This window comes from Chiloscyllium punctatum, chromosome 2, assembly GCF_047496795.1.
Source record: "Chiloscyllium punctatum isolate Juve2018m chromosome 2, sChiPun1.3, whole genome shotgun sequence".
NCBI classification, from domain to species: Eukaryota; Metazoa; Chordata; class Chondrichthyes; order Orectolobiformes; family Hemiscylliidae; genus Chiloscyllium; species Chiloscyllium punctatum.
The window spans coordinates 85,932,629-85,959,605 of record NC_092740.1 but is presented as its reverse complement, the minus strand read 5'-3'; the positions used below and the strand labels follow the sequence as shown (position 1 = coordinate 85,959,605).

The following is a 26,977-nucleotide window of genomic DNA, read 5'->3' as shown; positions in this document are numbered from 1 at the left end:
AGTTGCAAAAACCTACAATTAACAAGTGCACATAGTGTGTAGTGCACAAAATCAAAACCTCATCCTCCCCATCCACTACCAAACAACAAAAAAAAAGGAATTGAATAGAACAAAAACCATTTACTTGTTGAACGCAATTCTGCTTTGCTCTTCAAGTCCTCGGAGATGAGAGAAGGGTTAGTGATTCAAATCACTAAAGATTCCACATTCACTTTAAGAGGTTTCAGCAGTTTGTACGAGGAACACAGAACAGCTTTGAAATTTAGCCCAAAATGTAGAACTACGAGTATTTTCTCAAGGAAATCCTCTTTTCCAGTTTGTTTGGGAGGGTGATGGAGGCAATGAAATAAGACACTGCCATGAGAGGGGTAGATTGTATAGCTCACAAGGGGCAGATTCATTTCACTGCTACACAAAACCCATGTGCCCATATAATTAATCAAGTTTGAATACACTTTCTTGGAGAATAATTATAAGTACACAGCGTACTGTGCCAAGTGAGCCAACCTTCACGCCTCACCAGATGTGGCCAGCTAGCATTTTGAAAATTCTCTAATGGTGGATTATTAAACTCACAATCATGTCTTGGCCTGAAACAGATCCACCCTGCCAGCAATCTGATCTGGGGGAAAAAAAAGCAAATTTTAAAATGTGATGCTAGCAGCAACCCAAGAAGAAATTCCATCAGTAGAATTTCCTTTTGCGAGAAAAGTCCTAGGCAGAGACTGGCTCAAAAAAGGCAGAAAAGCACCACTTGCTGGCTCACCCCATCTAATACCCATATATCAGAAGCCTTTGGAAACAAAATTTCTTCATCTTTTCCTAATTGACTGCATACATGAATGCTGTAATGCTTTAGATGTTACATTCGTCACAACTCCTACGGGTTACTTGCAATGATTCCGTGACAGCGTCACTACTAGCATGATGACTTGCAATATGAAGCGTTTGCAAATACTCATGCAAGTGTACGTCTTAACAGGAGAAATTGCAGCTGTAGATTAATACAGTCATAGCCATGCTAGCTTCTTTAGTTACTTGTGCCCTTTAAGTCATTTGCATTGGACTGGTCTCAAAAAATGTTTTTAAAATGTTCCATGGAAATTTATGATACTTGAAATAAGTTGATGGGCAGAGGCCTCATTTTCCTTCCTGTGGACAAGGCTCCCACGGGGTTATAAGCAGTGATTTCATCAAATGGATATAGGAAATTCTGGTCACAGTACCCAGCACCAATGAATTCAGGTTGCTTTCAAAATAAAATGTTTTCCTTTTTCTATATTATCCCCATTAATCCTTAAAATGCATTCTGTACCCACACATTGCCAAAAAAAGTATACACTGCAATGTTTTATAGTTGATTAAATTGAATACAAAAACTAAATTTAAACACTATAATCTTAGATAATTAATGTTTACAGTTCCATGAACAATTATGCGAATACCGCACTGCAATGGGTCTGACAAGAATTCTTGGGCCTCTCTCATTACCAGAGCAAGTCTTCATTCCTGTAGATTCATGGCTACTCTATGATCTTAATATACAAAAGAATTCCAAGTAAAATGTGACGTTGTCAGCCTCCTCAACCATTTGATTTTGTGTGGCTCTGATGTGAGAATATCTTCAGCTCTGACCTATAATTGCTTTGAAACCACTGCAGAATATTTTACTATACCTTCCCTTCTTGTTTGTGTTTAGGATTTTATCGTCATTTGTGATCAAGCAATTGCCACCAAAATTTGGAGTATTACTACAGCAACAAGCAGGCTATGCTCAAATTACATACATATAAATATACCAATGTTAAACTGCTTTTTAGCATTTAAAACGCACCACACATTCCTTCAAAAGCCATTTTTTCTGTAAGCTTTGCATTATTTAATGAGTAGGGCCAACCATCAACAGTATGAAAAGCAGCGACTGAAATTTACAAATCATCAGTTTGCTGTAAATTGAACGAGGGATCTTTTATATTCTGACTTAATATTAATTTCAAAACAATTTTGCTGACTAAAAGAGTAGCAGAATCAAGAATAGAATATGTCATGCAATCTCAGAGTGAGGTGGTGTTAGAGGTTCTGGGAAGCTTAAAAGTGGACAAACCCCTAGGTCCAGATGAATTATATCCAGATTTGCTCTGGGAAATGAGACAAGAAATTACAGGGGCTCTGACTCAATTTCTAAAGTCTCCTCTGGCCAAAGGGGAGGTGCCAGAGGACTGGAGGACAGCAGGACAGCTAGTATGGTTCCACTTTACAAGGAGGGATATGAATAAACCAGGGAATTGGAGATAATTGATTCTCACATCAACGAGATGAAAACTATTGCAGAGAATTAATCTCCCCTCAGAAAGGCAAACTTTGCTCATGGGTAGTCAGCACATTTTGACTGAGGAGATCACGAATAACAAATCTGATTGAATTTTGAGGTAGTGATCAGTCGCAGGTAAGCCTCTGTGCTGAATGACTTTATAAAAATACACCACAAATTCAACTTTGAGTCAATGCAGTAAATGCCAGGAGGACTGGATAAAAGTGAACAACTAGTAGGCTTTACAGAGGATCTTATAAGAAAAAGCAGAATGACAGAACATGGCAGAATGTTCAAGTTCAATGCCTGGATGGTTATAGTCATATCCAGCAATGGAGGGGTAAATTGGATGGGTGGAGGTGGGGCAGGGGATGGCAAGATCATGAAGGATGGCAATGTGATGGTGAGAATTTTTCATTTGTGACCCTGGACAAGGACTGAACAAGCACTGGCATGAGAGCACAGTAGGACATTGGCAGAGTTCTGGATGAATTTCATTTTATGGTGGATGCAGAGGGATACTGAACAGAAGAAACTGGAAAAATAAAACTATAAGAGATTTGACTGCAGAGGAGATAAAGCAAAAATGGAGACAGCTGCAGATGTAATGAGGCGAACTTTGTGACTGACCGTGTTTACGTATGTTTAGCAGTTCTACACAGTGTTAAATGGAATGGAATGGAGGTTATAAACAAATAGTCTGTTTGAGTCATTCAATCATAGTGACTGCAGAGGAGAAGTAACTACATGGCAAAGTATAAAATTTGTTGTGGGAGCCAAAAGATGATAGTTATGATTTTCTTAGTTGAGGTAATGGTGGTTCAGCCCAGGACAGAATACCAGACGTGTCTGACTGCAAGGTAAATATGACATGCAATTAAAATGAGGAAAAGAAAACCATGCATGGAAGACTCTGACAGTCAAAATTTCAATCCCATCCTCAGAATACCCTTTTTGACTCAGTGTTAATGTTTTTCCAAAGTTGGAAACCATCTTGGGATACTTTACGCTAGAGATACTTTATTTATAAGGGCAATAACTGTAGTCACTTTGCTGGAAAAGTAACTGAGAGACATTGATTGAAATCATATTATATCCCTGCCAATTATCGCCCCATCGGTCTATTCACAATCAATAAAGTGATGAAGGTGTCAATGGGAGTATTGAGCAGCAGGTGCTCAGCAATAACATGCTCAATGACACCTAGTTTGAGTTCCTCCAGGATCACTCCACTCCTGACTTTCTTATAGCCTTGGTTCAAATACAGAGAAGAGCTGGATTCGAGAGGTAAGGTAAGAGTAACAGCCCCGACATCAAGGCCGCAAATCAACCAAGTGTGGCATCAAGGAGACCCAAAAAAAACTAGAATCAATGGGAATCAGGAGGCAAGCGCTCCACTGGTTGGAGTCATACCTGGCACATAGGAAGATGGTTGGGGTTATTGGACGTCAATCATATCAGCTTCAGGACATCTCTGCAAGACCTCTTCAGGGTAGTGTCTTAGGCCCAACCATCTTCAGCTGCTTCATCAATAACCTTCCCTCCATTAGAAAGTCAAAACTAGGGATGATCATGTATGAATGTGTTATGTTCAGCACCATTTGCAATTCTCCAGATACTGAACCCAAATAATGTTCAAATGCAACAAGATCTGCACAATATCCAGGCTTGAGCTGACAAGTGGCAAACAACATTTAGGCCAGACAAATGCCATACAATGACCACCTCTAATAGGAGACAATTTAACCACTGCCCAAACCTTGTCCACCATCTACAAGACACAAAATCAGGAGAGTGAGGAAGTACTTCCCACTTGCCTGGATGAATACACTCAGGAAGTTTGACATCAACATCAACCAGGACAAAACAGCCCACTTGACTGGCATCACATTCACAAGCATCCATTCAACCAACTACCAATATATTTACTGCAAGGTGGCAGCTCACCTCAATTTTCTCAAGGCAACTAGGGATGCCTGATCAACCAGCGACATCCATTTCCCACAAGTGAAGAAAAAAAGATGCACTGCAGAAATTCACTAAAAGGTCCTTAGACAACTCATGACCACTGCCAAGCAGAAGGACAGGGGCAGCAGATACATGTATACACTGTCACCCACAAGTTCTCTTCCAAGCTACTCACCTTGGAAGGTGCTTGACTTGGAAACGTATTACCATTTCTACAAAATCCTAGAATTCCCTCCCTGATAGGATTGTGGGTCTACCAAAAGCAAATGGACTGCAGCAATTCAAAGGCAGCTCACCATCATTTTCTCAAGGTCAACTATAAATGGGCAATAAGTGCTGGCATGTCAGTGCCATGCACATCTCACAAGTGAGCACAAAAATTACATTAAATTAAACCTATTAATTAATTTTCAATTAAAATATAAGTCTTATTCATAATCATGAAATTATTGATTGACAATGTAACCATGTGATACACATGACCAACAGGGAAAGATTACTGCCAGTAAAAATGGAAGTTTATGACCTGCGATTCCAACAGCAAAATCACTGATTTGAGTGCCCTAGTGATAACATAGAACATAACAGCGCAGTACAAGCCCTTCAGCCCTTGATGTTGCAGTGACCTGTGGAACTAATCTGAAGCCCATCTATCCTGCACTATTCCATTTTCATCCATGTGTTTATGCAATGACCATTTAAATGCCTTTAAAGTTAGTGAGTCTACTATTGTTGCAGGCAGTGCATTCCAAACCCCTACTACTCTGAGTAAAGAGACCACCTCGGACACTGTCCTGTATTTATCACCCGTCAATTTAAAGCTATTTCCCCTCGTGCTAACCATTACCATCTAGTTCTGGACTCCTCCACTCCAGGGAAAAGACCTTGTCTATTTACCCTATCCGTGCTCCTCATTATTTTAATAAACCTCTTTAAGGTCATCCCTCAGCCTCCGACGCTCCAGGTAAAACAGCCTCAGCCTATTCAACCTCTCCCTATAGCTCAAATCCTCCAATCCTGAAACATCCTTTTAAATCTTTTCTGAACCCTTTCAAATTTCACAACATCTTTATGAATGGGTGGAGAAAGTTCTCCTCGATCCTACCTGCCAATGACTTCTCATGCCCCCTCCTGACTCTTCTTAGCTCTCTTAGGTCTTTCCTGGCTAACTTGTAACTCTTAAGCGCCCTAACTGAGCCTTCACATCCCATCCTAATATAGTTAAAAATCATACAACACCAGGTTATAGTCCAACAGGATTAATTGGAAGCAAGCTAGCTTTCAGAGTGACGCTCCTTCATCAGGTGGTACCAAAGGAGCGTCACTCTGAAAGCTAGCTTGCTTCCAATTAATCCTGTTGGACTATAACCTGGTGTTGTATGATTTTTAACTTTGTACACCCCAGTCCAACACCGGCATCTCCAAATCATCATAACAGAAGCTGCGATCTTCATCTTCACAAGAGACTCAGCTTCTTTAGTAAACCAAAGCTCCTTCGCTCGTCCACTTCCTCCCTGCCTGACAGGCACATACTTATCAAGGACATACAATAGCTGTTCCTTCAAGCTCCACATTTCAAATTGTGCCCATCCCCTGCAGTTTCCTTCCCCATCCTATGCATCCTAAATCTTGCCTAATCACATCATAATTACCTTTCCCCCAGCAATAACTCTTGCCCTGAATTATATACCTATCCCTTTCCATTGCTAAAGTAAACATAACCGAATTATGTTCACTGTCACCAAAGTGCTCACCTACCTCCAAATCTAACACCAGGCCAGGTTCATTACCCAGTACCAAATCCAATGTGGCCTCAACCCTTGTTGGCTTGTCTACATACTGTCAGGAAACCATCCTGTACACTTTGGACAAAAACTGACTCATCTAACTGACTCAAACTATAACATTTCCAGTCAATATTTGGAAAGTTAAAAGGCCCCCATAACAACTACCCTGTTACACTTGCTCTTATCCAGATTTATCTTTGCTATCCTATCCTTCATATCTCTGGAACTATTCTGAGATCTATAGAAAAACTCCCAAAGGGGTGACCTCTCCTTTCCAGTTTCTGACCTCAGCCCATACGACCTCATTAGATGAGTCCTCAAACATCCTTTCTGCCATCGTAATGCTGTCCTTGACTAACAATGCCACACCTCCCCCTCTTTTACCATCTTCTCTGTTCATCCTAAAACATCTAAATCCCAGGACCTGCAACAACCATTCCTGTCCCTGCTCTATCCATGTCTCCAAAATGGCCACAACATCAAAGTCCCAGGTACCAACCCACGCTATAAGTTCATCCACCTTATTCCACATGCTCCTGATATTGAATTAGACACGCTTCAAATCGCCTTCCTGCTGGCTGGTACACTTGCAACCTTGAAACTTCATTTCTTAGCTCACATCTTTCAACCTCCTCGACCCTGGAACTACAATTTAGGTTCCTATCTCGCTGCTGAATTATTTTAAACCCTCCCAAATAGCACTAGCAAACATCACCCGCCCAGCATATCGGTACCCCTCTGGTTCAGGTGTAGACCATCCGGTTTGTAGAAGTCCCACCTACCCCAGAATGAGTCCCAATTATCCAGGTTTCCGAAACCCTCCCTCCTGCACCAACCCTGTAGCCACGTGTTGAACTCTTCTCTCTCCCTACTCCTCATCTCACCAGCACGTGACCTGGACAACAAACCACAGAGAAAACAACTCTTTTTCTCGAGCACTAAGCTTCCACCCTAGCTCCCTGAATTTCTGCCTTAAATCCCCATCACTTTTCCTACCTATGTCGTTAGTACCTATGTGGACCATATCTTGGGGCTGCTCCCCCTCCCCATCAAGGATCCCAAGAACACTATCAGAGACATCATGAACCCTGGCACCAGAGAGGCAACACCAACTGTGAATCTCTCTCATTCCCACAGAACCTTCTATCTGTTCCCCTAACTATGGAGTCCCCAATGACTAATGCTCTTCCCCCCTTCCCTTCTGAGCAGCAGGGACAGATTCTGTGCCAGAGACCTGGACCCCATGGCTTACCCCTGCTAAGTCGTCTCACCCAATAGTATCCAAAACGGTATACTTGTTGTTATTGAGGGGAACAGCCACAGGGGATCACTGCACTGACCGCTGGTTCCCTTTCCATCCCTCCCAATAACCCTCTCTGCTTCCCAAATGATCTGAAGTTCATCCAGCTCCAGCTCCAGCTCCCTAACTTGGTTTACGAGGGGCTGGAGTTGGGTGCACTTCCTGCAGACGAGGTCAGCAGGGACACTAGTGGTGACCCTTACCTCCCATATTCTGCAGGAGGAACATTGAATTGCTGTAACTGCCATCTCCACTGTTCTAAATTCCTAAAGAGACTTCCCGGCAGCTGTTGCTCCTGGGGATTAAAAAACCTAACAAGCTTCTTATTTCGAGGCTATTTAGAGATGGGACATACATGTCTGTCTTGCAAACAACACTCATAGTAAGAGCAAATAAAGTATACCCAAGTTGTTGCTATTAATAAAATTGATTTAGTTGAAGGAGGAGGATTTGGATTATCTTGTGACTGATAACCATTAGAAAACAAAAACAGAAAAAAAAATTACACTTGAGAATGTGTTTGTTAGTCTGAACAGGTTTTCACGTGTGACTGAGGTTATTGGCAGCAGCAAAGAGAGATTTGCACCACTTTGAAATTTCCTAATGAGCATCAACAATTAATGCCAAACCAAACTGTACAGTTCAATCAAAATAAACTGACATTATAGTGCAGGTTGAAGTTGATTTTGAGGTTGTAGGAGTATATTACAAGTCACAATTGCAACACTAAGCCATGTTGACATCTAAACTGAGCACATTGCTAGTTTCCATAGAACCAAGCAAATTTAACCTCCGATCTATAGTGCAAGACAATGGTTAATGCGTCCAGTAGTCTTCCTTTACCAAGTAAGCAATAAGACATAGGGTGCTCTTAGTCTGCATACCACTGAATTCCATAAAATTACACAATGGATAATCACTATCCAGCCCATTCAATCAAATATTTCACTGAACAGTGAAAGCCCAAGATTTTTTTGCTCTTCTGATCACATCACTCAATAACTGTTGCTAGCAGTGTAACCTATTCTTAAAATTTAAGATGGCCTAATTTAATTCACAGCCTCTCCTGCTCTCCATTCTGAATTTCTGATGTAATTTGCAGTTACAACACCTTGTTCACTAGAAAATAGGTTTCTTTCTACTCAGTTGCACTGCTGCAATTTTAAACACCTCCACCAAAATTGTCCCGAAACTCCTGGACAAGAGTTTTACATCCCCAATTTTTAAAGACTCTATTTAATTTCCTTAACAAGGCAACGTTCTGCCCAAGATGGGCTACACATCCTCTGTTCCCACAAGTTCCTTCCTATATTATAAGGCCAATTGTACATTTTAAGATTATCAAAGTGCTCACTGATATCACCATCTCAAAGTCAGATATGATCTTGGATATGTTCACTGCCATCAACCCTTCCGATCGATATTGGTAATGCTCCTCTTGCAATGTGGGGAAGGACACCCACGTGACATACAGGTAATCCCCAGCTTGCAAATGGGCTGTGTTTTGGAATCCGTTTGCAAGTCAGAATATAATGCAGGATACTGGAAAGCAAATGTTCATAAGTAAAAGAAATGTTCACATGTCGGGTCTTTAAAATTATAACCATGTATGGGATCACCTTTGTAAGCATGAGCATTTGTAAGTTGGACATTGATAAATCAGGGATCTCTCCTTCAGCAGAGGACAGGTTCACTTTTGATTAAACAGTAAGTAGATTTATTACATATCAATTAGTTGCTAGTTAAAATACAATGATACATGATTGTCTCTTGAGACATATCAGGCTCAACTTTAAAAGTTAGTTCACATTGCAGTTACTAAAATATTCTCAGTCTTGGTAACAAAGCACCAGAACTGGTTAAAACAAACACAGCTCCTTCCTGAAAAAGTACTTTAAATATTAATGGTCAAAGCTTATCGTGATGTCAGGTGACCCTTTCAGATACTGACTGACTTAGACAACAGCACACCATACTGAAATGGTGTAAGATTTTAGACAGATTTACCATTTCATTGACTTTACGTTCAACCTTATATAAGGAAAACAAATTCCATTAAAAATTAGTTTTCTGAAGACATTAACAGCAACTCCTTGTAAAACTCTATCCTAATGCTCTCTGCTTCACAGGGTCATCCAACCTAACCTGAAACATTTTAAATTTCTTTATATTAATTGACATGAAAAATCCATCTGTCACTTGTTTTCTAATTCTACCATCTTATTAATATTAGAATTATTTACTACACTTCTCAATATCTGAAAGTGCCAGCAACATGCAAGTCATCGATACAGAGTGAAGGAGAAGAAAACCCAGAAAAAGAATAATAGAACACCATCCACCTCCAAAACACCCATGAAAGCTGTCTTTACTTCCCATCTAATGTGTAAGCCAATACCAACATGAAATACATAATTAATTTGAGCCTACTGTTTTGTATTGAAGGACGTGTAGCTTGGGACATTGTTGGAGTTAGTTTTTTGAAGGGTGGCACAGTGGCTCAGTGGTTAGCACTGCTGCCTCACAGCACCAGGGTCCCAGGTTCAATTCCAGTCTGTGTGGAGTTTGCACATTCTCCCCGTGTCTGCGTGGGTTTCCTCCGGGTGTTCCGCTTTCCTCCCACAATCCAAAGATGTGCAAGTCAGGTGAATTGGCCATGCTAAATTGCCGATAGTGTTAGGTGCATTAGTCGGAGGGGAATGGGTCTGGGTGGGATACTCTGAGGAGGTTCGGTGTGGATTTGTTGGGCTGAAGGGCCTGTTTCCACACTGTAGGGAATCTAATCTATTCAGCCTTTAGTTCAAAACTCCTAGGTCCCGAGCTACAAACCTGTTTAAAAGCAAAGCGAACAAAATCCAATCTAGCTCTGCTTAAAAGCCCAATAATTTACTAATCACAGAATTAGTATGGTGAAGAAAGAAGCCATTGTGCAGTCACCATAAGGCCATTGACAGCTTAGCCAACTTGGTCAGCACTGACTACATGGCAGTGTGTTCAATGCAACAGGTTTCCTTTCACAAAGCCCGTCATATTCATACTTGCAAGTTTATTTTCCTATGACTTATTAAAGCTTCGAGTCAAGCTGATATTGAGACAAGGATGTAGCAAATATGATCATTTTTGACAGTGTCACAAAGCCACTCCTTATCATAACAGCCAACAACAGATTACACCAAGATGATAGACTAACACTTCATGACTTTAAAGTCACTACCTGTGAGATCATGCACATTCTTGTTACAAGCTCGGACACTGGTCTGAGTGGAGTTTGGTATGACTAAACAAACAACATTCTGCTACAAATTTTAAGACTTCAGTTGCAGGAGTCTCATCTGGATGTTATTCTAAACAGAATCCAACTGGAGAATTTAACTGGTGGTTTTAGTCTTTTACCTTTCCAAAACACAGATCTGTGATGAGTATCTTTCTGGAATTTTTTCAACTGTATTTTTACACATTAGGATTTTCCATTTCATGCAGTTGTTTTCTTTCTTCCTCCACAATTTGCACCTCCCAAAACTTTGGAAGTTAAAAAGGAGGTTGAGGTGAGTGGGTGTAAGGAGAAAATGGCTTGGTGAGCACAGCAAACAATGTGCTCAGTATTAGAGCTTAAACGTTTTCAATAACATTGCAATGGGAAGACAGAAGAATTGGATGGTCTATAAAGATAGAATCTAATAGGGAGAGGACTTTCTGCATTTAAAACCAACACAGTATATGAAAAAATTCCAGATTTGTACTGATCTGTTGATATGGTTAACTATTCAATTTACAATAAAGTACTGTACTATTAAACTCTAATGCACCCCCCCCCCTCCCCCTTACGGGGATGAGGGATAGTAACTATCTTGGGTGGTCAAAACACCAAAACCTTTTTATGTTAAATATTTCTTAATGAGATTCCCAGAGTTCAATTCAAGTAAATTGTGCTGGCTTCTCATTTCCTGGCTATTACATACTGTCCAATTGAGTACAATTCTGTAAATAGATTTAAATTGAAATATCCTTAAATGAAGAACCAGACCACCAATGGAGGATTTACTGAAGATCCAATACAAAATTTACCAGCCTCAATAGCTATACAGTTGCTAAAATACCCAATAACTCTGATCCTGTAGTACACACTGAGCTTTGTGCAAGATGAGGGCAGGAACTTTTCACATCAGCACTGAGGTCACCACCAGTAAGTTTTCCTTTTTCCACAACTGTATGTAGTAGTTTGTAACAGTACAGTATCCAATTACTGGCCCGGTGTCCAAAAATAAATAAATGCAAACAAAACAGCAAGGACATAAAAACAAAACAAATTAACAAATTTGCAGATTCCTCTGCATTCATTCACATAACATAAAATGGTACAGAATGTTAGGTTTTCCCATCAGCAGGTTGGCAAGCGGAGGGTTACGAGGGGAGGTAAAGTTCCCTAGTTCACCATCTCAAGGGCTCCCTTTCCACATCAGACATTCATCCCTGCTCCCCTGCAAATGCTGCCTCATTGTCTGGTCTCTCCACAAAGACACCTGGGTCCATAACCATCACCAACACCACCTCCTCCACTTACCATAGGGAATACACAAACAGGAAACCCCTACTCAGCTGCCTCTGTACTCGTGGATTTAAGAATCAGAGAACTACTTTTAGTCCCAGCCACTGCTACTGCTGGCATTACAGAAATCCTGGCCAATAGCTGAGGAGTTGTTGCGATTGCATGGATGCATGCATCACTGACTCAACCCAAATAATCCTGCTCAAGAATTCTTACATTGGCTATGTTAGGCTTTTGAAGTATTTCAGGTTGCCATATGTTTCAAAATTCAAAAGATTCAACTTTCCAATAGCTACCACGTAAAGATATGAAAATCATTTTCCATACCTCCAAACATCAAATGCTACACTCATTCTTCTGGAGGACATGTCTTAAATGAATTAAAAGACTAGCACTCTGGGTACCCAAACTTCTTTTCTCATCTGCCTTCCATGAAATCGGATTTCAGGAGCTCTGAATTAGTTTGTTGGCTTCTGACATTTATTGTTTGATCTAGTTTCTGCAGGCTGGTAATGGATCTCTAAGCCCCATTTTACCTGGATATACAACTGCTGCAAGTCTAGATTTAGCTGCATAAATGCCAGGGGCTATTTTTCTAAATGTTGCCTTCTCCAAATTCCAAACAGTAAAACAAAAGACTCTTAAGTGAAGCTGTTGAGGATGTGGAATTGTTCTGCAATGAATCATTTAAAGGACTCTAATTTTTAAGCAGTGGAGTTTTTTAAAAAAATGTTTAATGAACAAGCAGTATGAAATAAAGTAATTACTGTGATATGCCACTTTTACCTGCTCAGTGAAGTGATTGTGTGCAAATTTACTTGGATAACAAGGACATTGTAACATGAATTGAAATCACTGACATCTTTCCACAATTTAAAAAAATTATAATTTTTTATTAAAACATTTGAAATGTTTTGAAAAGTTTAATCTGTTAAAAAGTGAAACAAATGTCAAGTGCAATCCCTCAAAAAGTGAAACATGGCGAGTGTAAAGTAGTAGTCCACAAACAAGATTATTCACATGACAGAATTTCTCAGTCAACAGAGAAGGCATACGTACCAACTAAAGCAGCCGACAGCAAATCACCAGCTCTTTAGTCCCACTAGTGCCAGCACCAACAATGGCCAAGAAGGTCTCAAGATCACTATATCTACACACCTTTAAAAGATTTACTCTGGGATCACTTGAATCAGAACTTGCTACTCTGTTGTAATTTAGTGTTGTGTAATTTAACTGCAATAAACATCTTCTAGCTTTTTTGCTATGATATCTATGACTAGTTTCTTATGCTACAAGAGACAATACAAGCATTTCCACATGAGCCAAAATACCCCACCGGGGGAAAAAGCCATATGAAAGATGAACAGTCTCCCGTTTCTGAGTCCCAGAATCCAGGACCAGCTAAGTGTAGAGGTTGTCACAGCAGGAAGCCTTAGTGGCCAAAACTGAAAGTCAGAAATTTAAGCATATACTTCATAAAATTTTCCAACTAAATAAATTAGTTCAGAGCGTCTAACATGCAAAAAATTAATGTGGGATATAAAAGTGGAATATTATATATCTATATTTATTTGTGTAACCCAATGAACACTTTGGAATATTTTATAAATGTAGTTGTTGTAAGACTCTCGTTGAAATGCAACTCATGTAGCTTATGGGACATTGAAAATTCGAGCTTCAAATTTGTAATTTTCTTTCAACATTAAGAAAGGAAAGCAAAGTTAAATTGAGAAACTTCATAGGCCAAGTTCAACTGAAACCGTGTATGGAAGACAGGTGCTGAAACAGAAATAGATATTTCCCTTACTTGTTCTCATTGCTGGCATCATAACGAGGCATGGGATCCCAGTCATTTCCATTGACATCAAAGCTAGCCATTTGATCCTACAGCAAGAAGGGAAGAAAAGAAAATCACACAACTACATTAATAAATAAAGTCACTGTAAAATTCATGCATTCTTAAAAGGTTTTCCATGCATAAATGATTCAACTTAGCTACACAAGAGTTGTTGGGAAATGTGTGTTAATATCATCCCCTGGCCTCATGAGAATAACAAACAAACTAGGTTTTGGATGACGTACATCATTCCTCAGACAGAATTATTCCAAGATTATTGAAAATGTTAAAGCCATTCCAATAGTTTCAGCCAACATTTCTTGGCAGTCAGAACCATTGTATGGATGGAGGAGAAGAACGAAACGCAGCAAGTTTTGGAAATATTAACAAACAACAGAAAATGGTGGCAATCACCAGGTATACAGAAAGGGGAGGGGAAAAACAAAGAGGACAGGGCAGTCTTGATTAAGGTTATATTCCCAAAACATATTAAACTAGTCTTCTATTATAGCTACTGACTGATCTGCTGCTTATTCCCAGCATTCTCCTGTTTAATTCATTGTCATTGTAGCAGATGCAAGTTTCCATCAGTGCAGTGGGATACACAGTAGGATCTTTAAGTTATTGAGAGATCAAACCCAGGTAGCCTTGGAAATATTTCAGGACTCCAAGTATGGTTGCATGTCAGACCATTAGAATTGGCCAATACAGTATCAAGTTTTAAAAAAGGAAACAAAGCTAAATGAGTTTAATTGTGAGCCAGCTAGTTTAATCTGATATAGCAGAAGAGCAGAAGTCATTAATTAAGAATAAAACTAACATGCATCAAGATGACAAACTTTAGTTATAGGCTCCAAATTTACAACCAATATAATCAATTTCAACAAAGCTTAGGAAATGTTTTGAAAAAGGGAGCAGATACAGTAGATGAGAGAAAATGTAGTGTGTGTACATTATGTGGAGCATACAAAAGAGTAATAATGTGAGATCACAAGAGAAGGATAAAAGGTGCATGAAATTAGGGATATGACAGCATACTGGCTCAAGTGAGAAAATAGGAGATACAGTTCTTTCATAGAAAGAAAGAAACTACAAAAGGATATTGATTAAATGGGGTTTGGGCTAAAAAGTGACACATCAATTTAGTGTCAGTAAGAAAGATAATGAATTTTGGTAAAAGAAATAATAGCAATAATTATACTCAATTAAAGTAAGCTTGGTGTTGCATAAGAGGGGGTGAATTTTGGAAAACTGTTTCACAGAACATTAAATGAACAAGGACTTTGTGAGAAGCTAGAGAAATGTTTGCTAGGCCCCTTGCTATGATGCTTGTTTCATCGACATCCTTGGGTGAGGTGCCAGACGTCTGGAGGTTAGCCAACATGGTACCGTTATTTAAGAAAGGCTGCAAGCCTTACTTCAGTGGTCAGTAAGTCATTGGAGGGAATTCTGAGGGACAGGATTTACATTCATTTGGAAAGAATATGGCTGACTTGGGATAGTCAAAGAGCTTTGTGCATGGGAAATTGGGTTTGAGTTTGAGATTTTTTTGAAGAGGTGACAAAGAAGATTGATGAAGGGAGAGTGGTAGACATTATCGATATGTACTTCAGCAAAGTGTTTGATAAGTTTCTGTAGACTTGTTAATAAGATTAGACGACATGAGATCCAGGAGGAGCTAGTCAATTTGGTACAAAATTGGCTTTAAGGTAGGAGACAGAGGGTGGTGGTAGAGAGTCGGACTGGTGGCCTGTAACCAGCAGTGCACCACAAGAACCAACGCTGGGTCCACTGCTTTCCAAATCATTTATATAAATTTGAAATGTGCATACAGGCAGCATGGTTAGCAAGTTGGCAGATGACACCAGAAGAGATGGTGTAGTGAACAGTGAACAAGATTACCTCAGAGTATAATGGGACTTTGATCAAATGGGCCAATGGGTCAAGTAGTGGCAGATACAGTTTAATTTAGATATATGTGAGGTGCTGCATCTTGGTAAGGTAAACCAGGTCAGAACTGAGACAGTTAATGGTAGGTCTACAGGGAGTGTTGCCAAACAAAGAGACCAAGGGGTACAGGTGCATAGCCCCTCGAAAATGGAATTGCAGGTGGTCAGGGCGGTGAAGGTGGTGTTTAGTGCAATTGTCTTCATTGGTCAGAACACGGAGTATAGGAGTTGGGATGTCATGTTTCAGCTGTATAGAACATTGGTGAGGTCGCGTTTAGAATACTGCCAACAATTCTCATCGCCCCTCTATAAGAAGGATGTTGTTAAACTGGAGAGGGCACAGAAAATATTTACAAGGATGTTGCCAGAACTGGAGGATTTGAGTTAAAAGGGAGAGGTTGAATAGGCTGGGGTTTTATTTTTCCTGAGCATTGCAGACTGAGGGTTATTTTATAGGACGTTTATAAAATCATAAGGGAGACTAATTCAACACAATACAATACAGCAAGTCTGCACTGCTTCCTAATTCCTGTTTAGACTATTACTTATTACAGAGAGTTTATATCTCTCTGTTCAGCACATGATTGTGTGTCTATTAAGATAAGTCTTCTATTTGCTAATGTTCCTGCTTCCACCAGCTCCACTCGAAGTGCATTCCAGGCACCCTTGTGTGAAAGATTTTCCCCACACATCTCTCCTAAATTTCAACCCTCTCACCTTGAATGAATGCTCTCTTGTAATTGATCTTCTTATCCTGGGAAAAAGCTTCTGACCATCCACCCTATCTATGCTTCTCAATTTCATAAACCTCTGTCAGGTCACCCCTCAGTGAAAATAATCCGAGTTTATCTAACCTCTCCTCATAACTAAAACCTCCAGACCAGGTAACATCCTGGTAAATCTTCTCTGCACCCTTTACAAAGTATCCATGTCTTTCTGTATTGTGGTGCCCAGAAATGGAATATTCCGAATGTGGCCTAGCTAAAGCTTTGCACAGTTTGTCAACTTTTATATTCATTGTCCTGGCCAATGAAGTCAAGCATGCTGTATGCCTTCTTTGACCATCGAGTCCATCTCTGTTACCATTTATAGCGATCTGTGGATCTATAGGCCCAGAACCCCACTGTATGTCAATGGTCCTAAGGGTTCAGCCATTTACAGTATAAATCACACCTGAGTTTCAGATTCCAAAATGACCACCTGTCATTTGTCCAGATTAAACTCCATCTGCCATTTCTCTGCCCAATTCTGCAATCTATATTCCTCTGCATCCTTGGACAATTAGATTAGATTACTTACAGTGTGGAAACAGGCCCTTCGGTCCAACAAGTCCACACCGCCCCGCCGAAGTGCAACCCACCCATACCCCTACATCTACCCCTTACCTAACACTACGGGCAATTTGGCATGGCTAATTCACCTGACCTGCACATCTTTGGACTGTGGGAGGAAACCCACGCAGACACGGGGAGAATATGCAAACTCCACACAGTCAGTCGTCTGAGGCGGGAATTGAACCCGGGTCTCTAGCGCTGTGAGGCAGCAGTGCTAACCACTGTGCCACCGTGCCGTCCACTAATTCTTCTCGCTATCTGCAACACCACCAACTTACTAAATCAGACCACCCATAACTTTTCTCCAGATCATTTATATACATATATTATGAAGGTCCCAGTACTGTTCCCTGCAGACCACCACCAGTTACTGATCTCCATTCAGAAAAGCACCCTTCCACTACTATTGTGTGTTTTCTATGACCAAGCCAGCATTGTATCCATCTAGACAGCTCAGCCTGGACCAGCCTGTCACGAAGTACCTTATCGAATGTCTTACTAAAGTCCATATAGACAACATCTAGTGCCCTTCTCTCAATCATTCTTGTAGCCTCCTCAAAAAAAAACTATCAAGTTGATGAGGCATGATCTTCCCTGCACAAATCCAGGCTGTCCCCCCATCACTAACAAGTCCATTCACTTCCAAATGTGAATAAATCCTGTCTCTTAGTATCTTCTCCAAAAGCTTCCCACCATTAACGTCAGGCTCACCGGTCTGTAGTTGCCTGGATGATCTCGGTTTCCTTTCTCAAACAAAGTCAAAAAAATTTGCCATTCTCCAGTCCTCTGGAACCTCGCCAGAGGCTAAAAAGGTTGCAAAGATATCTGTTAAGGGTCCAACTACAGAGGAACCTCAAATTATCTGAATATCAAATTATCCAAAGGACATAATTTTTCTCCAGATCATTTATATACATATATTACAAAAGGTCCCAGTACTGATCCCTGCAGAACACCCCCAGTCATGGGGCGGGTCTGCTGGGGGGCAAGGGCGCAGATGGGGTTAGACGGGTTCGGGATCGGGATTGGGGAAATTGAACAGGATTTGGGGGGTGGGGTGGGAGTGAAAGGTGTTTGGGAGGGGGCGGGATGGGAGCGGGCAGGGTTGGACGGACTGGGTGTGGGGCAGATGGGGTTGGGGTCAGGTGGGGCTCACGCAAGGTGTGTTGCTGCCTAGTCTCCTGAATGGGGAGCAGACTTAAAAAACACTCCGAGTCCTAGAGGAAATCAATTAACTGAATAATCAATTATCCAAACAAAACAGTGCCCGCCCATCTCGTTCGGATAATTGGGGTTCTTCTGTATTTCCTCTGTTCCCTCCTACAGTATCCTGGCCCTGGGGACATATCTACTTTAATGTATTTTAACACACCCAACACTTCCTTCTTCATTATGTTGACCTGCTTGAGAGTATTCACACACCTTTCCCTAACCTCAACCTGTACTGGGTGAGTAGTCAAAATCGTTCTTCTAGGGAGTCCAAAACTAGACAGCACAGGTTTAAAGGGGAGGGGAAAGGTTTTAAAAAAGACCTGTGGGATAACGTTTTCATGTAGAGGGTGGTACATGTACGGAATGAACTGCCAGAGGAAGTGGAGGAGGCTGGTACAATTTTAACAATTAAAAAGGCATCAAGATGGGTATATGAATACGAAGGTTTACAGGGATATGGGCCAAAGGCTGGCAAATGGTACTAGGTCAGATTCGGATTTCCAGTTGGCGTGGATGAGTTGGACCAAAGAGATGTTTCCTTGCTCTTTGACTAATGAATTTTAGATGTTATTTTAAGTAAACAGTATAAATAACCAATGTATAACAATTAGTCTATGTAAAACATTAAATTGCAGTTAAACCACTACGTCCATATCTGCAATATTGGCAGCATGTTGAGGTTTTTGAGGGAATACAACATTGTTTCACTAAAATGCCACCCGGTAAGAGACAGTAATTGGAATCAAGTCAGTCTTTTAAAAAAAAATCTACCTTTCTCCCCCAACAATAACAATGCAGATTGCGGGGCTATGTATAAAACCTCTACAATGCAGAAAGAGGTCATTCGGCCCATCTAGTCTGCACTGACTCTCCAAAGAGCATTCTACCCAGACCCAGGCCCTTGCCCCATCTCTGCAAGACCATTTAACCCATGGCTAATCCACCTAGCCCACACATCAATGGACACTATAGAATTCAGCATGGCTAATCCACCTAATCTGCATACCTTTTGACTATAGGAGGAAGATAGAGCACCTGGCAGAAAGCCAAGCAAATACAGAGCGAATGTCTGTGTGGAGAGTTTGCACAGCCACCCAAGGATGCAATCAAACCGGAGTCCCTGGCACTGAGAGGCATCCGTGCTAACCACTGATGCCACCCCATAGATGATGATGATGATGATGATGATAATAATAATAATAATGATAATAATAATAAAGAAATGATAATTCAACAATAATAAAATAGAAGCATAATGAAAGAATGGAATGTGCATAAAAACAAATAAAAAAGGTTCAATAATGAATCACAGCTAACTTAAATGTCTAATTGATGGTAGAAACGACATCATACAGTGCATTGAGGAATTTGAGTTAACATTGAGTTAGCAGTTGAGGAAGAGGTAATGAAGGAAGTAATATGGATAAAGGGTGATAATGTAATTGGAATTATTAGTCTGGGTGGATGGTATGTGTTGACTTGAAGTGATTGGATTTAAATGTCTTTATATGCTTATTAATGTTTATGTATTTTAGAAATACAAACAATAATTGGAACAAGTGCCATGAGATTTTGGAAATATTTTGTTTAAAAAAAGTGCATTTTGGAATTTTAAACAACTTGCTTCTGAAGAAATCAAATGTTCAAGCAATTTGAAGGAATCTCAAACTTGATCCAAGAAAGATACAATTCTTTAATTAACCATGTTTGAATTCCATTTAATGTTGCCTTGGAAACTGGCACAAAGACAAAGGGGGAACAAGATTGAATGGGAAACCACAGAATATGGTTTAAAAAAAAAAATTGCAAAGCTCCCCTAGCTCCAAATTGTCCAGGTTCTGCCATAAAGATGACAAACTCCATTCCCATCTGTACAATTTCGCAGTTCTACTAGCAAGACTGGATACCTAATCCAAAGAGAAATTTCAGCTGTTTTTCTTAATTAGTTCTAGTTAAATTCACATTTTAGTTAAATATCAAAGGAGAACTGCGTTGTCCGAGGAGACATTAAACCAAGAACACATCCCTGCTTGTTCAGGCAGAAGTGAAAAATCCCATACTCTCTGCGGAGTGTTCCCTACATCCTAACTAAAAACAGATTGTCTGATTATTTGTCTCATTTGCTCTTTGTGGAACATTGCTATGTGCAATTTGGCATCAAGGTTTACTTAAACCACATTCACTATATTTCAAAATAAATCTTTTAAGTATAGTACTTAGGGTGATGACATAAATCTAATAGGTTCACCATATATAAATTTTAACAACTTATAACTTCCCATTTTAATTTGTAGTTAATACTGTCATTACTGGATATACAAGGGGGCTTAAAATAATAAATGCATTTTCCCAACAGAGAATACAATGAGCAAACCTGTTCCAATTTTAAGGAGAGATTCTACATTTGAGGTTCAAAAAATTCTTGCTGACAAGAAATTTGAGACTGGAAAGTAAATTAGTGCATCCAACTCATAGCAGGATTTAATTTGTACTTGTCATATTACACCAGTAGCATTTGTATTGTACCAATTCTAGATCAATCAGTAAATATATTCTAAGACACCAAAACAAAGTTACAAACCTAATGAAATTAACTGTTCTAACTTGCAAATAGATTCTTGGGATAAGGAGAAGCAGTAATCACAGTCACCATAATTATCCCTTATTGCCCAACTACAGTAGAATCTGGTTCACAAACAGAAGTTTGCAATCAAGTGTAATGGGGGAGTGCCCAAATTCCACTTATACAAATGGTTATGGGTGTAAACGCCAAAAGGAAGCAGTGACAATTTCTAAAACACTTAAATTGAGTTATCTTAGTTTCCCTTAGTGTCATAACTCACTTACAGCAGGACCCAAATAAGTCTTTGCAAATTTTTGAAAGGCATTTGCTTGAAAGAAAATTGAAAACAAAACATACATAATTCTGCTGCAAGTCAGGGTGGTTCCTCTCAATGCCATCATCCAGAATTGTTACCACTACATTTCGACCTGTATAGCCTCTCCGCCAAGCACCAACAATGTTCATATCTGATTGGCAGTGATGAGTGTCATCGTTGCAGTGCTAATGGGTGGATAGAAACAAAACAAGGTTTAAACGTTACTATCAAATACAATAACAAACTTTTGCATTCAAGAAAGCAACATTTTCATTGAGAAGAATGAAATATTCTCAACAAGATAGTGACAAAACAGTTTGCAAAAAATAGGAAATAAAGGCATCAATTTTGTTTGATATTTATTCCATTAAGTCGGTTCAGCCTTGAATTTAACTGAAGCCTCCCTGCCTATGTACAACTGTCCTTTTTATATGCCAGCTTGCCCTTTTCCCTTCAACAAGGACATTGTTTTATTCTGCAGCCTTTTTACATTATAAGATGTCACATGCTGATGCCAGAACAAAGTCAATCCCAAAATAAGAACAAGAACAGAAGTAGGCCATGTGGACTCATGTCCCTGTTCTGCCATTCAACGGGAGTCATGGGACATCAATGATCTAATTTTATATACCCATAATATGCCTTCTATCTCAATATCTGCAATTTTTGAAGAGATTGATAGATTTAATATCCAATTAACTGCAATTTGCAGAATAGAGTTCCAAACATCACCATTGTTTATTTGAAAAATTAGTTTCAATTTCTAAAAGGTTTATCTCTAATATTTAAACTACAGATGTTACTCCTCGATTCCACTTTGAGTGGAAAAAGTTTATCTATATCTATTTCTCTTAATATCTTGTGAAATTCAAATAAATTACTTCAGGCTTCTAAGTTTAACAAAATATATCCATACTTTGTTTAATCTTTCCCTGTAATTTAACCATTGAAGTTCACATACCATTCTACTTAAATGTACACACCTAAGCTAATATGTCCTTTGTATAATGTGGTGTTCAGAACTTCAGTTACTCTAGGTGTGGTTTGAACTTTGTATAGCTTTTACCATTTTGTAATCAAGTTCCCTCTCCATAAAAGCCAACATCCCACTGGTCTTTTTGATTTTTTTTCCCGTTTCTGTTCACAACAGTTTAATGCGTGTGCTTGGGTGCACTTAAAGCTTTGGAACCCTACTATTTTAGGTATTCACCTTTCAAACAGTATGGTCTAAAATGTTTGCTTATAATTAAACTCTCTGCCAAAGTTTTGCCCATTAACCAGGTTAATCAAAATCCTCAATTGGAAGAATATTAAAATAATCTAAAAGACAAAAGCTGAGGAGATGGTAGGATAGTGCTAATATGAATAGACTCATAATCCAAAGTGCTAGGTCAATGTTCTGGCGACATGAGTTAGAATCCTATTATTACAAATGGTGCCCTTTGAATTCAATAAAAACCCTGGAATTTAAATTTTTTAAAAAAGGCTGGTCGAATGGAAACAATATAACCATTGCATAATTGACGTTTAAGGAAGCAAATCTGCTATCCTGACCTGACCTGGCCTGGCCCACGTGATTCCTGACACATAACAATATAGTTAACTCTTAACTGCCTTCAGTTCAAGCAGTAACAGCAATGGCAATAAATGCCAGCTCAGCCGTGGTGCCCATATCCCACGAATAATTTTTTTTTTAAAAAAAGAGTTGCAAGGTGGCCATGAATAAATGAGATGGAAATCTGTCGGTAATTTGAGACGATACATTTTAATAGAAACAGAATAAGTACACTTGGATAATTTAGGAAGGCAGGTGATTAAAATTCACAAAGGATTAAAAACAATATCTTAGAATACAGGTGAGAAACAAACTAATGGAATAATGATTTTTTTATGATGACGCAATAGAACAAACAAATTGAGATGCGATATTGACCAAAATTGGAGTATGGTACACAATTTGAGCTCCAAAGCAAAAACTGCAAACATTTCAGCATGCAACAAAGTTGATGTAAAGAGAAAAGTATTGTGGAGGATGGAAATGGGTGTGGAGAATTACACAAAAATCAAATACCACTTACTATGTACCACATGCTTGACCATTTAGGATCATTGAAGTAAGGATACTGAGGAGCTCCAGCTTTAAAATCTCTCTTTATCCGTCGTTTTACCACCTGCTGCTGTATCCATTCCACCTGCCATGAAAACAAGTTAAGACAAACCAGAAAAAAAATAACTGTCGAGGCCAAAATGTACATTAATTTGTACAAAGTACAAGGTCTATCAGTTTCAGTGAATGCAAGTAGCTTTGCTTTGTATCAGAAGTTCATTGTTTCAAGATTGTGTTCTCAATGTAATAGATTTGGATTTTCAGAAGGTGTTTCATAAGATACTATATATTACATTACTTAATTAGATAAGTGCCTATGGTGTTGGAAGTTGTATATTAGCATGGACAGAAGATTGCCTAACTGATAGAAGAGAGAGTTGGGTGGTGGTACTGTTCTAGGATGGCAAACGGTCACAGGAATCATCCTGCACCACAATTACTATTCCTGTACTGTACATTGAGGACTTGGATAAAGAAAAAAAAATGAATGTACTATAGGCAAGTTTGCAGATAAAAATATACATGAGAAACCAAGCGGTGAGGATGGCATAGAGGCTGCAGAGGGATACTGACCGGTTTACTAACTGGGAATAAACTTGACAAATGGAATATAATGTGAGAAAATGTGAGGACATGCATTCTGGCAGAAAGAGGAGCTGCTGAACAGGATTTAAAATGGTGAAAGAGTGCAGGAATCTATAGGACAGACAGATTTGGGAACCCTTGTGCATGAATCGCAAAAAGCTTACATGCAAGTTCAGTGTGTAATAAAGGAAGGCAAATGGAATGTTGGGCTTTATTTCAAAGGGCATGGGGCATAACAAAGCACCAGTCAATCAATAGCTGGAATATTGTAAACAATGAGTTCCTTATCTAAAAGGAAAAAAAACTGGCATTGGAGGCAGTCCAGAGAAAGATCACTCAGCTGGTACCAGGTATGGAAGGAATGCTTTATAAAGGAGAGGTTGAGCTAATTACTCATTGCTTCTTATTCTTCTAAATTCCAATGTTATTGAAATATAATAAATTCATAGAGAACTTGATAGGATAGTTGTGGAAAGGTTGCTTCTCCTTGTGGGAGAAAATAGGGCCAGAAGGCATAATCCGAGTTGTGGGTTTCCCATTTGCGACAGAGATGAGGAGGAATTCCTTCTCAGAAGGATGCAAACGTATGGAATTTTCTACCTTAGCATGCTATTAAGGCCAGATAATTACATATATTCAAGGTTGAGATAAGGCAATTTTTAAATCAGCAAAGTAACCAAGGGTTTTGGGGAAAATATAGGAAAAAGTGGAATTGAGGTTCAGGTCAACAGTAATCTCAACGAATGGTCGTGCAGATGCGTTGAACTGAATGGACGACTCCTGCTCCTTTAATCTATGGTCTAAGTCCAGGAAATCTGTCAATTTGCTACATCTGTAATTTTTATAATCTGCAACAACTTGCTCTATTACATTCCTTCTAGCTTTAAATGAAACACATTTCACCTCATTACATTTATACCAATTCAATGTTTACACCGGATTTGCTTGGTAACTTGCAATTTAAATCTACTAACATCTAGATACATCTTTTAGTAAGAGAAAGCTTATCTTTAATAAGCTATAATTGTGAAAGCTCAATTCCAGTTTATACTAGGGAAGCCACAAACCGCAGTTTCATGATGTGTGTGTAATAATGGGATAACATCCAGTTTCCATATTATCAAACAAAGTGCTTTTTTTTATTAAATAAACTGAAGCATCAAGAAAATTCAATCCAACCTTTCTACTTTATCTCAAAATAAAGAGACAGACAAACAACAAGGTCCGTCTTTTTTGGGATAAGAGGAGAAATTATTGATATATGTAAGTTACTATGGAATAGATTTTGTAAACATATAACCATATTCTCAAATGTGCACTATTTTCAAGTTAAAATTACATTTTTTTTTAAAAAGAAGGCAACTTCATCAAACGAGGCTCTTTACAAACTTGTTAAAATATTTTTCTTAGGTAGATGTTAACCTCAACTCAATAACAAGTTTCAACCTCAGTCTCACCAACAGTAAGCCAATGGACCACAGTATGAACTTAACAATTTACCACCACTTGGTCTCCTGTCAGAAGATCCAAATAAAATACATATTTGAAAATAAAGAGTCCATCCATTCCAGATTCACATTCCAGTCAGAAGAAACAACCTTTCCATGTTCCTTATACAGCATCTTCAGTAAGATCATCATCTTCATTTAAACTCCAAAGTTTAATTTTCTCAGCCTCATGGGACATCTGCCATCTCAGAAACCAATGTAGTGAACATTTGTTGTTCTGCCACCAATGCAATCATACCATTCCTTAAATACAAAAAAAACTCACCCATACCCTGTAAAGCTCTAACAACAATTCCTGCTTTTCACACTCCTCCGATTCTGATGCAGTCAAAAAAAACTTTAGAACTAAATTGAAACAGCCAGGATGCTAACCAAGAGAGAGTGTAATGAATTCATTATTTTTCTGTCCTTAGGGTGAAAAGAATTTTAATTCAAAAATTATTAGTAGCATAGCAATATTTACTTACAATAGATTACCTACTTTGGTTTGGGAATAGCTGGGGATAAGGGAATTTAGCAACCAGATATTCAGTCACTCACCTTCGAGTGCATCCTGAAGCACTTCACAGTCAATAACTTTGAGAATCGTAGTTGCTATTGTAATAGGAATAGGCCATTCAACCCTTTAAGCCTGTTCCACAATTCAATTAGATCATTATTGACCTGAAACTTCACTCTACCTACCCAGGCTCCAAAATTATTAATATCTTTGCCTTAGGAAACTCTATGAATCTCAATTACAAAAGGTACCTACCCTACACCTTGGAGGGTGTGCAAACATGGGGGAGACAGGAAGAGTATTACCACAAAGTTTCATTATCCTGTTCTGTGTGAAGTAGTAACACTGTGGCATTACTCAAGAACAGCCTAGAACCAATTTGATGGGTTATCCAGTTCCCCTGGAATTCCACATCAGGAGAAATGGACAAACTGTTTGACTCATTGTTTTGTTAATCAACTTAAGCATTCCCATTCAATCATTCAACAGCATGCAAAGAGACGCCACCAACAGCAATAGGAACTATCAGTTCTAGGGTTATCTGTTTGAGAGATTAACACTTATCAGGATACCAGGGAGAACTTCCCTATTCTTTGGGGGAAAAAAAGCCATGGAATCTTTAGGGCAGATAGGGCCCTAATTTACATCTCATTCCAAAGATCTTTATTAAAAGAAAGGAGGGAGAAAAAATATGAGGATATGAAGATTAGTTATTGTGACATCAGTTACCAGCAAAACATTGGCATTAACAAAATCATAGTATGAGCAGAAGGTGCCAACATCATTTTATGAAAGGGAAATAGTGAGAGACAAATTATTAAGAGATGGAGGAGGAATTAGCTAGCAGGCTAGATAAATGGGGAGGCAACAGATTTTTTAAAATCATACATTTCCACAAAGCATTTAGATTGGCCAATGGACAAGCAGCAGAGAGCAGGAATGATTAGGGTATTTTTAAATTGGTGAGCTGTAATTAGTGACCTGCCACAAGGATTGGTGATACAGTATCATCTATTTACAATGTGCATTAATAATGTAGGCAAAGACAAAGACACCCAAGACTAACATCTATGTTTTCTTACAATTCAAAGTCAAGTTGGAAGATAATTCATATGAAGGGTATAAAGAGCCTGCAAATAGATATAGGCAGGTTAA

The 26,977-nt window shown here is 39.1% G+C and overlaps 1 protein-coding gene across 4 annotated transcripts in view; it reads right to left on the bottom strand.

Annotated features, from left to right (window-relative positions):
- Nucleotides 1-26,977, bottom strand: part of pcsk5b (proprotein convertase subtilisin/kexin type 5b) — a 375,643-nt gene that overhangs the window by 282,796 nt on the left and 65,870 nt on the right. For all 4 annotated transcript variants that reach the window (XM_072585118.1, XM_072585127.1, XM_072585146.1 and 1 more), the window contains exons 3-5: nt 23,202-23,315; nt 21,165-21,308; nt 13,720-13,796 (exon numbers count right to left, since the gene is read on the bottom strand). In XM_072585118.1, the coding sequence (XP_072441219.1) occupies nt 13,720-13,796; nt 21,165-21,308; nt 23,202-23,315 (335 nt within the window). The remainder of the gene's footprint in view (nt 1-13,719; nt 13,797-21,164; nt 21,309-23,201; nt 23,316-26,977) is intronic.